This window comes from Colossoma macropomum, unplaced genomic scaffold (assembly GCF_904425465.1).
Source record: "Colossoma macropomum unplaced genomic scaffold, Colossoma_macropomum, whole genome shotgun sequence".
NCBI lineage: Eukaryota > Metazoa > Chordata > Actinopteri > Characiformes > Serrasalmidae > Colossoma > Colossoma macropomum.
In genome coordinates this window covers 20,505,919-20,518,675 of record NW_023494792.1, presented here as the reverse complement: position 1 = coordinate 20,518,675, position 12,757 = coordinate 20,505,919, and the positions used below count along the sequence as shown (strand labels likewise).

The window sequence follows — 12,757 nt, the reverse complement described above, 5'->3', positions numbered from 1 at the left end:
AACGCCATAAAAATGTAATGTGATATTGATACCCTTTTCTTCCACATGTTGTTTTTTAATATATATAAAATGAATGTCAGCACTTAATAAAATGTTGTGTGTGTTTGTAGCTTAGTGTCTTAAGTATTATTTTTAAAACATTCTCATTCAGTGTGTGCCTGGTTTTCTGGGGTGCTTATTTTTGTGTCATGCACGCTTATTTTCAGGTAAGACGTGTAGCAAATAGGGATGAAACTGGACTCGGGTTGGAAGATACTGTACAGCATTACAGCAACTACTGGCCCTCATCAGCCTAAAAGGATGCTAGTGTGTTTTCTCTCTCTCTCTCTCTCTCTCTCTCTCTCTCTCTCTCTCTCTCTCTCTCTCTCTCTCTTTCTCTCTCTCTCTCTCTCTCTCTCCCCCTTTTCTCTTTTCACCCTCTCTCTCTCTCTCTCTCTCTTCTCTCTCTCACCCTCACTCTCTCTAATGTATGCTTGTGTGCCTGCCCAGCAGATGTCCTGCATCGTTGGGGGGGGGGTAGAGGAACAGCTGGAGCAGTGAATATAACATTCCCACAGAGAGTGTATCTGTGTGTGTGTGTGTGTGTGTGAGAGAGAGAAAGAGAGAGAGAGGAAGTCACAAAATGGAATGTGGATAGACTGGGTGCGAACACCGAAACACTGCATTGTGTGTACTGATTGACACACATTAGTGCAGCTAAAAGATAACAGCTAAGTAATAAGAAAATATCAGAGCTAGATATGATTTCTGTTTTTTTCCATTGATTCTTTCATTTTTGTTTCATGCTGTTACTCTTGACTGATGCATTTTTTTGACCAGAGAGAAGCATCTTCTGTGCTTCACAGGGTTTTTGCATGCACGTGTACGTTTATAGGCATGCCTGGAAAACTGAATGACCTTTAGGAGAACGCTACCTTCGTCCTCATCTGTTTGTCCCATCTGCGCACACTAGTAGTCTGTCCGCTGTCCTACAAGGATAGGATGTAGCTGCTGACAACAAGCGCAGCTCCTAATAAGGTACGCCGAGCTGGCCTTGCTGTAAATATCTCTAAGGTCTGAGAAGGAAAGAGAGTGAGCGAGGGAGGGAGAAGAGAGGAAGAGAGCAGTAAAGGGAAAAGCATAGGGGACGGATTGCAGCCTTATAAGGACAAAGCTGCTCTTTTCCCAGGGTTCGGAGTTCCGACCTCCGGCACGTAGCCAAGCTGAACCCAACTGTGTCAGAGCACCATCTGGAGGCCTGCGAGTAAAAGGGCAAGAGGAGACGTGTGCTTATATATAGCAGATCTGCCGGCCTGGGGGAGTGAGGGTCCCAACCTAAACTAGCACACCTGCTTCTACTGTTCAGATGTTGGATTTCAGATTTGAGTAAATCGGTTTCCCTGTGGTTTATTGTTAAAGATTGTTTTACTTACATGCATACTTACATACATATAGTACTGCGTGACTGCCCTTTGTTTATTTAATTCCAGTCAAAACAGCAGTTAAGTAGAAGTTCGTTCAGAAATATCACAGGAGTCTCAACAATTAATAAAACAATATATATATAAAAATTTTGTCAGTATTTCATGTGTTCACTGCTTTTATTGCTGTTTCCATTTTTGCTTTCAGTTTTTCAAAGAAATCTGCAAGAATATTTTTCCACACTTCCAAAGTTCAGTCTTAGAAGTTGGGCTTCTTGCCAGCTACACATCCTTTCAGACTCATAGTGCTGAGTTGTCTTCTGGATTTTTTCAGATCAGAGTGATAAAAGCTTGAAGTACTGTTTTTCTGATGGTGACAGTTTTGATGGTCCACCAGGTCTTGCACAGTTGATAGGCGACCCATCTTCTGTGTCTTATCATTTTTTTTAACTCCAGTTTTATTTTTCCACTTATTTTCCTTTGATTCTCCCCTTTTTCTTATGTAAGTGGATTATATCGAATTCCATCAGAAATATCTCTTGAAAAATAAATAACTTGTACTTAATGTTTTGACTGGATATAACACACACGGGCAACACAGTGAGAAGCATGTATAGGCCTGTAGTCTGAGTTTCACTAGTGCATGACACATTTAGCGGGCTGCATGCTGGAGTTCAATCACCTAAAGACAGTGTTGGAAGGCAGAGGCTGTGGGAGCCCATTGAAATGATGTAAATTGAAACCAGTGTTGTACGTTCACACCTGAGCACCAACAGGCTGAAATTTCTTTGCTTATATTTGTCAAAAGCTGAGTTTATATTCTACACAGATTTCAGTTTGTTTCTGTGTCTGAAGAAAATCTTGGATCTCCAGAAGTTTTACTAAATGTTTTGGCTGCCAGAGGTTAAAGACATGTACACAAAGCACAACTCCCCTGCCCAGTACATGTTAAGAGAGTCAAAATAACAATGCTACAGTGTTGGGTCTACACATACATAAACTGTCAATATAAGTTTATAACGATGAGACAATTTTATCATCTTTCAGGTACCCACATCAGACACCTATTACCATTAGATGATACTTGGGCACATATTCTCTGTTGAAGCAATATCATTAACTCTGATGTGCAGACATAAGCAGAGGTGAGGTGTGTTCCTTGGCAATGATCAACCAGTATTAGTGCTTGTTTTGTTGGAATTAACCTCTACAACACATGAACCACTTGGTCTGCCGGACTTTGATCAGGTGAATGATGAGGAAAGTCTAGTATTTCCTACTTGCCAGTAGTATCGTAAACATGCAGTGCCATTGGTTAAATCTGACAGATATTGCTTTTCTGCAGACTTCTAAAACTGTTGGTCAAGCCTTACTACTAATTTTTAAGGGTATTGTTATGCAGTAGTTTTCCTTGATATAACAATCTACCACATTAGCCTCTTACAGAGCAGCAGGGCTGTTTAAAGCCGTCCTGCTCTACTTTCACAGTGACTGCAGATAAATACACACACTAAACTGGAAAAACAAATAACTGCTATAATCTACTTCACAGATGAATTCAAGTGAATCTTATTCTCTGTGGGCAAGTTACACCTGGTAGTTCAACACATATCTTGATGATTGCATTACTTGGATTGATTCCCTGGAAAAATGTGGGGTGTCAGTTAATGTAATTTTTTGTCTTTGGATAATAGTGACCAATGCAAGAGTTTTTGTTTTTAAAGAATAATATTGTCGTTGCTGCCTGTTGCTTCTGTTGCTTAAAAAAACAACTCCCCTTGAGGAAAGAGTAAAACAGTATTTTTTCTCTTGAAGTGAAAATGCAAAGGTAACCCCTACCACACCCCTTGACGAGGGACAGAAGGTTCCTGAAGCATATTAACCTTAAATTATTTGTCATCAGAAAGACACACAAGTTGTAAATTGTAGTTTCACTGGCTACTAGCTGTAGTGACTGTTACATGAATGCACACGCTATAATAATGTAATTACTACACTAACTATTTAATATTTAATAAACAAAGTCATTGCAAATGTTTCTCTCTACTGGCATTTGTCTTAGGCCACAGCATTTTAAAAGTGGGATCATTAAGACATACAGTGGCCCCAAAATGCCCTTGTGCATTTGCACCATTCCTAAAAACAAAAAAGGTCAAAAAAAAAGGTCAAACTGCAGTGTTGTCTTTAATCCCCCGTTATTCATTACAACTCATAGCACAGTCTCCCATCAGGCTGTCAAATGAAGAGTGATCTCTTTCTATGGCAGCTCACCGGCACACAAAGCTCTACTGTAAAGTTCTGTGTTTGTGTATCAAGCTGCACTCAGAGTAGGAAAAGCGTTAGACTGCTGGTCATGTGATCAGACACTGCAGGCCATTACATCCCACTGACTCCTTCATTTGAGTGTGAATCCTAAACGTATCGTCAGCAGTCACTCTCTGAAGCTGATCTCAGAGCGGTTTAGCAGGGCTCCTCTTTAGGCTGAGGTTGAGTCGTGAGTGAGGAGAGCTGATCCTGGACCACTAATATAGAGTGGGAGGACTCTCCGCCTTCAGGACCGCCCACTCTTCCCCACAGCTGTGGAGGAGTTGAGTGACTGAGGCTGACTTTTCGCCGAGGCCTTTTTCATTAATCTTCAGCGAAGTAGGCCGGAAAACCGAGTGAAGTGGCGAACGGAGCAGCACTGCAGCCTTTTCTCTCACCAGCTGTGCTCGTGTAAGGATCTGTTAATTTAGTCAACTTCCTCCACCGTTTTCCTCCCTTCTCTCCGTGTTTCACTGCGGGTTCTGTGCTGTGCAGAGTTTGTGAGACTGAGGAGTTTCTGCTTTAAAGTTTCTTTCACGTTACTTGCTGCTTTAGCTAACTGTAGATTTAACCTCTTTTCTCTGCTCAGCTGTGTTCAGGTGGCTGTTCTCAGCTGTGTTCGTTATTTTCAGGAATTGTCTTGAACAGTTGGTCACCTGACTCTGCTCTCTCGTCTATTTTGGAAATGTTCCTTTTTTCAGAAAAGCTAAAAAAATGGACAGTTGCAAACCACAAAGAAACAGCATATTCTTCTCTTGAGTTACTAAAGAAAATGGTATATATGGGACAGACTTAGGAATAAGCTATGTGACATTAAATGTTAAAGTTGCATTGAAAGGTGTCAAGATTTTTTTTTTAACCCAGGTCCTGTGTGACTGAGGTCGGTACTGTGATATGATAAAAATAAGTTGTTTTAGTTAGTTTTTTTAACTGCCTATTTGCTTGAACTAGACACCTGGCATCTTTTCTTTTTGTGTAACCGCTGGCCCAGAGATTGTTGTTGGGGAGGGGGGTCAGACCGCACACTGTGTGGCAGTGCATGCTGGGAACTGTAGTGCATCTCAGGGTGAAACGGGCCAATAAGAATAGAAAATTAAAATAATTTCGCGGGCCGAATAGGACCGTGTCACCGGCCTGATGTGGCTCGCAGCCTTGTGTTTGACGCATGGGAATTAGACGAATGAATAGTTTTGTGTGTAACCAGTTTTGTGTTATATTGAACATGTAGAGAAATACTGCAAAGTAAACAATAGACTTTTGCACAGTAATTTAAAAAATGTACAAAAAGAATCTGCACATTTTTTTTTTAAAATGCATATTTTCCTTTACACATTGAACAGCACTTCGTGAAGATGATGACCGACCCTGTTGACCCGTATATCTTCTCCTCTGACACGCTTCCCTCTGACCCCCGGTTCCTTCCTCCACTTGCCAATGGGCAGCTGGGCTGGAGAGTGTTTGGGACAATCATGCACATGGGTGGAATTTATAATGGAGAGAAAGGAGCCTGTCACCGTGCAGATATACCGTGTCCACTGGCAGTCAAGATGAGGACAGAGGAGGAGGGAACACACTCGTATACTTTGGACACACACACTGGTATACACAATATACTTGTGCTTCAAATGATGTATATATCAGTCATCTCTTTGTTTCTGTGATTCTCTGCTCTCGGCTTAGCTTAGCTAGCAAATGAAAACTATGATAGATGACAGAATGTAACTCTCTTCTTTCCTCCCCTCCCTTCCTCTCTTCTGTCTTTTGCAGGTATATTCACTCACTCTGTACTTACATCTCAGTGTGCAGGCGTCCCAGCTGTTTTATGCACACCGACAGTATCCCAACTTGCTGGTCATGGAGGTGTTTCTGAAGCGCCAGAAGACCACTGAGGAACCCATCACAGTCACTCTTGACAGTTCCTTCACCCCATATAGTGATGACATCACCTTCCAAGATGCTCCTGATTATAAAGGAGGGAGGTGCGTTTGAGCACAAGTACTAAAACCCAAATATTTGTTGAATTGGAGCAAATCTGGTTCAGTATGCAGGCCTTCAGATGAAGTAGATCATACATATTCATTTTGTTTACAATTTCAGTTACCAACACTAAAGCTCCATTTAATACAACAGGCACATCTTTGGGCAGACTAAATCCCCGGAGGTCCCTGGAGGTTTTAGTCCCAGCGTGCATCTTATCTGGACCCCGCTGACCTCCTCGGTCACTCTTCTGCCTGACCAGAGCCAGTCTCGCTGGGGCTTCCTGGTAGCAGCTGCAGAGAGCAGTGAGAGTGTCCAGGCTTGTTTTGACATTGGCCTGGAGCTCTTTGAACATGGTGACCTGCAGACTTCCCATCTAAGGGCTTGGGCAGAACTGTGGCTGGGCAGTAGGGTGGAGCTGGCAGGACCATTACCCTTGAGTCGAGCTGTTATTGGCTGCATGTTCTACCTCCTCAGTGCTTTTCCCTCACTCACAGAGGCACCAAGTCTTTTTGGGGGCGTCAGCCCTGGAGGACTGTCCAACGGGGGACAGGGGCAGGATTACTGGGGACATGTCTTCTGGGATCAGGTAAGCAAGAACAAGCATCAGACTATTTTTATTTACAAACACGAATTTTAGAAAATCATTGTATTTTCATTTTTAAATGGTGCATTACTGTTTTGCTAATGCAAAACTGGTTTGTTTATTAACACTTAATATGATGATCTTTATTGTGGTTCATATTTTAATCTTAAATATTTCCATATAGCGTACTCTTGACAGGAAAGTAGAATGTAGCCAAAATATAATACCAAAAATAAGTTTTGTTTTTCATTAACCTAGTTGTGCTATCTTTACATCAGGAATACTCAGTTGTGGTCCTCAAAGACCAGAATTAACCACAACTTGGTTAATTTTTGGCACAAATACACTTACTAAACCTGATAATTGTTGAATTGAGCTGTGCCGGACTTAGGCCCTCTTGGACCGGAGCTGGACGCTGCTGTAAAAGACACAATTTGTTTTGGTTAAAACAATACATTTCTTGTCTCTGCACTACATCTTAGTGTAAATGGTTCTTGGTTCTGTCTGTTCCCCTAGGATACATGGATCTATCCCAGCATTGCCCTTTTTTATCCTAAACTGGCCAAAGCTGTCCTGGATTACAGAGTGCGGACAATAGAAGGTGCCAAAGCCAATGCTGAGCAGCAGGGCTATAAGGTATAAGAATAGTTACTGGATGCTTTTGTGTACACTGTTAGAAATGAAGGTTCTGTGCAGGTACATTTTTCACTCATCAAGGTACAAACAGTGTAAATGTTCCCTCAAAGGTACAACAGTGGTTTTAAGGTCCCAACTGTGTACCTAAATAAGTTTTTCCCCATGGAAAAGTACATATTTGGACCTTTTCGTAAGCTAATGTTTTAAAACAGAACAATAAAATAAAAAGCTTGCAGACGAGACGGGGTGTGTGGAGTCAACACAACTTAACCCTTTAATGTTCTGCTCAACCATTTGGTAGAGCACATTTCGAGTCACTATACATGCCACAAAGTGCCATCTCGACCGTTTGGAAGAAGTGAATATTTAAAAAATTATGGGGTAAAAAAAACAAAAAAGAAAACCACCAATTGTTTTTATTATTGCCCAAACAAATAAAAAATACAAAAAATAAAATTCCATTGCTTTTTTTCTTGGTGAGGACATTAAAGCATTAAAAAATATAATTTCAGTGGTACAATAATGGATATTATTTTCATTATGGTACAATTATGTTCCTTGACTAAAGGTACTTAGATGTACCCTTGAGGATACCACCCCAGTGACAATTTTGTACCTTTTTTTTCTGAGAGTGTGTGTGTAAAGTCTGTGTCCACATTATCCTTGTGTGACCAGTTTAGAGATTGGTTTCATTACACCTGAATGTATGTTATGTTGAGTCTTAGATTTGCTATATGTCTATATATGTTAAGGGTACAGATCATTCATTTTAATGACTGATTCTGGAAAAGTGTTTTTTAAGCAACAGCAGGCAAAGACAGTATTATTCTTTATTTTCTCTCTAACCAAAACTCACACTTTGCATGCTAAATCAACACACTGATATGAAACTCAGGCTCTCGGCACACTTTGAAATACTTCCAAACAGCTGACAATTTTGGCAAGGAATAGCAACTAGGGATATGATCGGAATCATATAAATATCAGCAAATATTAGCTTTAAAAAAATTACTGGCGTTAGACGGGTGTTTAGATTTGACAGATATTTCAAATCAATATTTGATGACACATTTATTGAACTTGAAGAGCCAAATTCATTTCTAACCCTATATAAATAAAAGTTATATTTCTCTGTAATGCTAATCCAGTTAGATCTAGTCCCAGTTTATATATCTTATATTTTTTTATGTAATTGCATTGTATCAGCATACATATGTACATGAAAAACATCAGCCAATATGGGCATCGGCGCGAAATTCACGTATCATTGTATCCTTAATAGCAGCATCCATAATAGCAACACTGGCTCACATTATTTACATTATAGAATCACACCACAAATTGATCAAAAGAAATAAATCAGCCTATTGCCAATCTGATCCTGCATCAATAGTGTGTGTGTTTGTTTTTTTTTCTTCAACTAGGGCTTGAAGTTCCCATGGGAGAGTGCTGTATCTGGTCAGGAAGTCTGTCCAGATGACATTTACGGACAACAGGAGATCCATATTAACGGAGACGTAATTCTTGCTTTCCAGCAATACCTCTACCTCACACAGGTGCCAGACCATACTCCTTCTTTTCCGTTCAGCAATAAAAGACTACGTATCTAAGGCCCTGTTCACACTTGGCATTAACATGCATTGTTGATGATCCAATCATAAGTAGATACTAGACATTCAAACCACCTACAGAGGTGGTCAGGGGTGCATATGACAATATAACATATGTAGTGTGATTGATAAAGTGTCTTGATGGGTCCTTGACAGTGCTGAGTTCATGTTATCTAAAGCTTAATCAGCTGCATACTCACAGCAGAGACGAAATCAGCTGCGTAGTTTCATGTTTCATCTCCTCTGCCATTTGTTTGCATGTCACATTAGCAGTTCATGTTATCTAAAGGTTAGATCAACCCTTTCATCTGCGCGGACTTGCGGTACATTTTTGTCTGATAAGAAATGCAGTGAGAGACTAATGTGGTAAATATGGGTCACAAAATCCTCCAGTCACAAAATCTGATCACTGAAGACACATGGAACTGCCAGGTGTAAACAAATGCAGAACAAAAATCTCTTCTCTTGAAGGACCTTGAGATGTTTAAAGAGGGGCGTGGCAGTGAAGTGGTTTGGGGCGTGGCTGATTATTGGGTATCTCGAGTTACCTGGAATCCTGAAGACCAGCACTACCATATCAGAGGTGAGCAGAGTGACGTTGCATTAATCACACCAAACACATGCACGTCTGTTTGCAGGAAAGAGCCAGAACTGAAGTGTTTTTAAAAGGTTTTGGGTCACTCTGTGCACGTGCTTGTGTGTCCATCAGGCGTGATGCCTCCTGATGAATACTACTACAATGTTGACAACTCAGTGTACACAAACAGTGTGGCCAAAAACAGGTGTGTGTGCTTTCTACTGTGTGGTGTTTTTTGCATGCTTCACTATGTTTGTGTGTGGCCCAATCCCATTTTTTTATTTTTATGCCTTCCCCTTGCTTTTGAGTCTCTTGGAACTAAGTTACAAGGGGTAATGGTTGAACCACAAAATGGGACAACCCCTTAAGAATCCAACACCTCATCACTAGTTGTTGGTGGCTTTTATGTAGACGTGATGAGTTTTGCCCGACATTTCCAGTATGCCAGTAGGCATCCATTTGCGGTTGTCTGCAGCAAATCGGAGACATCTTCAATGCCTGGGAATGTTGTTGGTTTGGTTTGTGGTATGTAGGACTGTCTGCAAACATGTTTTGTTGTAGTTATCCTACCTATTCCACGTGCTATCTTTGGATTCTGTTAACATTTGATGAACCTGTTTGTGATACACACAATGTGTTTACTTTATTGTTTTGTGCATTGATTTCTCATAACACTCTGTTTGGAGTGTTGCTTCTGAAAAAAAAACTCCATTTGGAGGGCCATGTAGCCCTAACACTTTGCCCCACCCCTCTATCCCAACAAAAATCGGGACACCCTGCCTGTAGGTGTGAACACGCAAAATGGAGGGGTTGGGCTAAGTGGTAGGGGTAAGGGGTAAAATGGGATTGGGCCTATATCTAAACATGCTTTGTTAGACATAATTAATTTACACATTAATTTCTTTGAAGCCTGAGCATCCTGAATAATCTTTCATATTCTCTCTCTCAGTCTGCAGTTTGCTGTGGAGTTGGCTGACCTGTTGCAGCATCCTGCACCCCCAGAGTGGCAGGAGGTGGCTGATAAACTTAAAATCCCCTTTGATCAAGAACTAAAATACCACCCGGAATTTGATGGTTACAGAAAGGGTGAGACATTTGTCTACTTTGTAGTAATGCAACAGTAAAGCAATATATTAAGGTAGTTACTTTTGTATTTTTTAATAACATTTCAAAGGTAGTATATTTTCCACTAATTTAGAGAGTATAAAAACAGTGGGCTTCATTCACTCTCAATCTCTTTTTTATTTTTTTCTTAAATTAGTTCTTGAGAAAGGTTTTAAGAAAAAGTCAATGTGAGATTCATGCTATGTTCTTAGACCACAGAATCGTTGGTGAACGTCAGAATCTTCATGAAAACTGAGTAAGTGGGTTTTAAGAAGAAATTTCTTCTTAAGAACGGTTGGTGAATGAAGCCTGATCTCATTAGAAATGTGGTTCTGGTTTATACTGTCCACAAAGTAATTTTTTTTCTGCTGTTGTGGTCTGTTGTGTATTTTTATGTATTTGCAGGAAGTCCAGTAAAGCAGGCGGACGCAGTGATGCTAGGATATCCACTAGGTCTCTCTATGAGCCCCGAGGTCAGACGGAATGATCTGGAATGGTATGAAGCAGTCACTGACCCACATGGTCCTGCTATGACCTGGGTAAGAATATCCAGGTCACACATGCACAATAAGTCAAGCTTTTCTCCTAATTGTAGAGGCAGCAGAGAAACTCTACAGTGTTTGTCTGTGATGGGTCTGTTATGCCTTGATGTTTGTGCACTTTCAGATTATTGCACGGATTATTACACTTGTATAATATAATTTTTTAAAGACTGTCAACTCGTATCATAATAGGGAAAAAAGAAAACAAAAGTAAAATGGAAACTTTGTATGTGTTGATGTGCCTTTTACTCTGGAAAAGTTAAATCGTCTCTAATCTGGCCACGCTGTGGACACGTTTTAGTGAAAGTAAGTGGAGTACAGCCAGTTTATCCAGACACAGTCTGGATACGAAACATATGTCAATGCAAAGTGTGAACATGTTAATAGTGAAATAGAGGGTGTTTCATACTGAGCTGCCCAGGGGCATAACTGTCTCAGCTTGTGCCTTGTCACTGGGGGATCCTGCGTTCGAATCACGGCAGTGAACTAAAAACATGCTATTCATCAGACGATATCAATAATGCTGTAAGTCGATAATGTCAGATAGCCAGTATACCGGTCAAGCCCTAGTATGTGTAAATGTATGTGTCTGCCATTACTAGGGGATGTTTGCAGTGGGTTGGTTGGAGCTCAGCGAAGCTCAGAAAGCACAACAGCTTCTAGATAAGTGCTTTCAGAATATCCAGGGTCCCTTCCAGGTACAGTTTTCCCTATCTATTATATGAATTGTTCAATAAAATGTTACAGCTAAGACTTTTGTTTGTTTGTTTGCTTGTTTATTTATTTATATTTTTAATGACTCTTCTATGACTGTTTTGAGTATTTTCATTAGATTACTTTTCATGAGCTTATAGGCAGCTTGAAATTTACGATTCAAGCCTGCTGTATGCAGGTGTGGAGTGAGTCGTCTGATGGCTCTGGAGCGGTCAACTTCCTCACCGGTATGGGTGGGTTTCTGCAGGCTTTTCTGTTTGGGTACACTGGCTTTAGGTGAGCATCCACTGACTCCTACACATGTTCTTGTATACGAGCATTCCAAACACAAGCACACTGATATACAACACAAACAGGGACTCAAACTCACACCAACTTGTTGAACTCTACATTACTGTTTATTTCTGTTAGTGTGCTGCAGCTGGTGTGATGATAATCGCTACTCTTTTGTCCTCTGCAGGGTACAAAAGGACTGTCTGTGTTTTGCTCCTCTGATTCCTGATGAATTGGCTGTGCTAAGTGTGAAAGGTGTGAACTACCTTGGTAATAAGATGGACTTGTTGGTGGAGAAACAAGAAGTCAGTGTTGCAGTGAGAAAGCAAGCAGAGGATTCCGGGAGTGAGGAGCCGTGTCCTCTGGAGATTGTTCTGGAAAGCTCTGGAAAGATAATACCTCTTATACCAGGTCAGCAAAACAGTCACTTAACACAAACAACCAACAATAAATTTCAATAACAGCAAATTCAGAATAAAGAATATGAAGGTAATGTCTCTAAGATATTCCACTGTCAGTTATGCAACACTTACAATTGTGCACAATGCTGTATACTGTTACCCAGTGTTCTGTACATATAATTTGAAATTTGTTAATTTAACTGTAGGGAAAGATAATATTATAACATTAATAATATATAATAATAATAATAATAAAATTAATAATAATAATAATATATGACTATATGTAATATTAATGTTTTTATGTTTGTCTACAGGCCAGAAGGTGACCTTTCCACAGCAAGCTGGCAAGATCAAAAAACAACGTTCAAGCTCATACTGCTGGCCTCTCTGATGAACCAGTCATGAACCAGAGTGATGCTGTAAACATTGCAACCCTCAAAGATTCATTAAATACAATTAAGGAATTATTTTGAAAGGTTGTGGTAATTTTATATTGTACCTCAGCTGTTAATTGATCTACAGTATTACTATTTTTATATATATTTTTTAATAAAACAAAATTGTGGACCATTTTCTTTTAGCAAAAAAAATGGAAGACAATTTCATTTTAGTAGTAAACCAAACGTAAAA

The 12,757-nt window shown here is 40.1% G+C and overlaps 1 protein-coding gene across 1 annotated transcript; it reads left to right on the top strand.

Annotated features, from left to right (window-relative positions):
• Nucleotides 1-3,945: 3,945 nt before the first annotated feature.
• Nucleotides 3,946-12,594, top strand: pgghg (protein-glucosylgalactosylhydroxylysine glucosidase). Its single transcript, XM_036576482.1, is given in 15 exon segments — nucleotides 3,946-4,115; nucleotides 5,045-5,303; nucleotides 5,472-5,503; nucleotides 5,505-5,683; nucleotides 5,835-6,270; nucleotides 6,784-6,903; nucleotides 8,328-8,459; nucleotides 8,985-9,096; nucleotides 9,223-9,295; nucleotides 10,040-10,176; nucleotides 10,600-10,733; nucleotides 11,339-11,434; nucleotides 11,629-11,726; nucleotides 11,911-12,134; nucleotides 12,442-12,594. Coding segments are annotated over 14 exon segments (2,097 nt in total). The 5' UTR covers nucleotides 3,946-4,115; nucleotides 5,045-5,056; the 3' UTR covers nucleotides 12,519-12,594.
• Nucleotides 12,595-12,757: the final 163 nt, after the last annotated feature.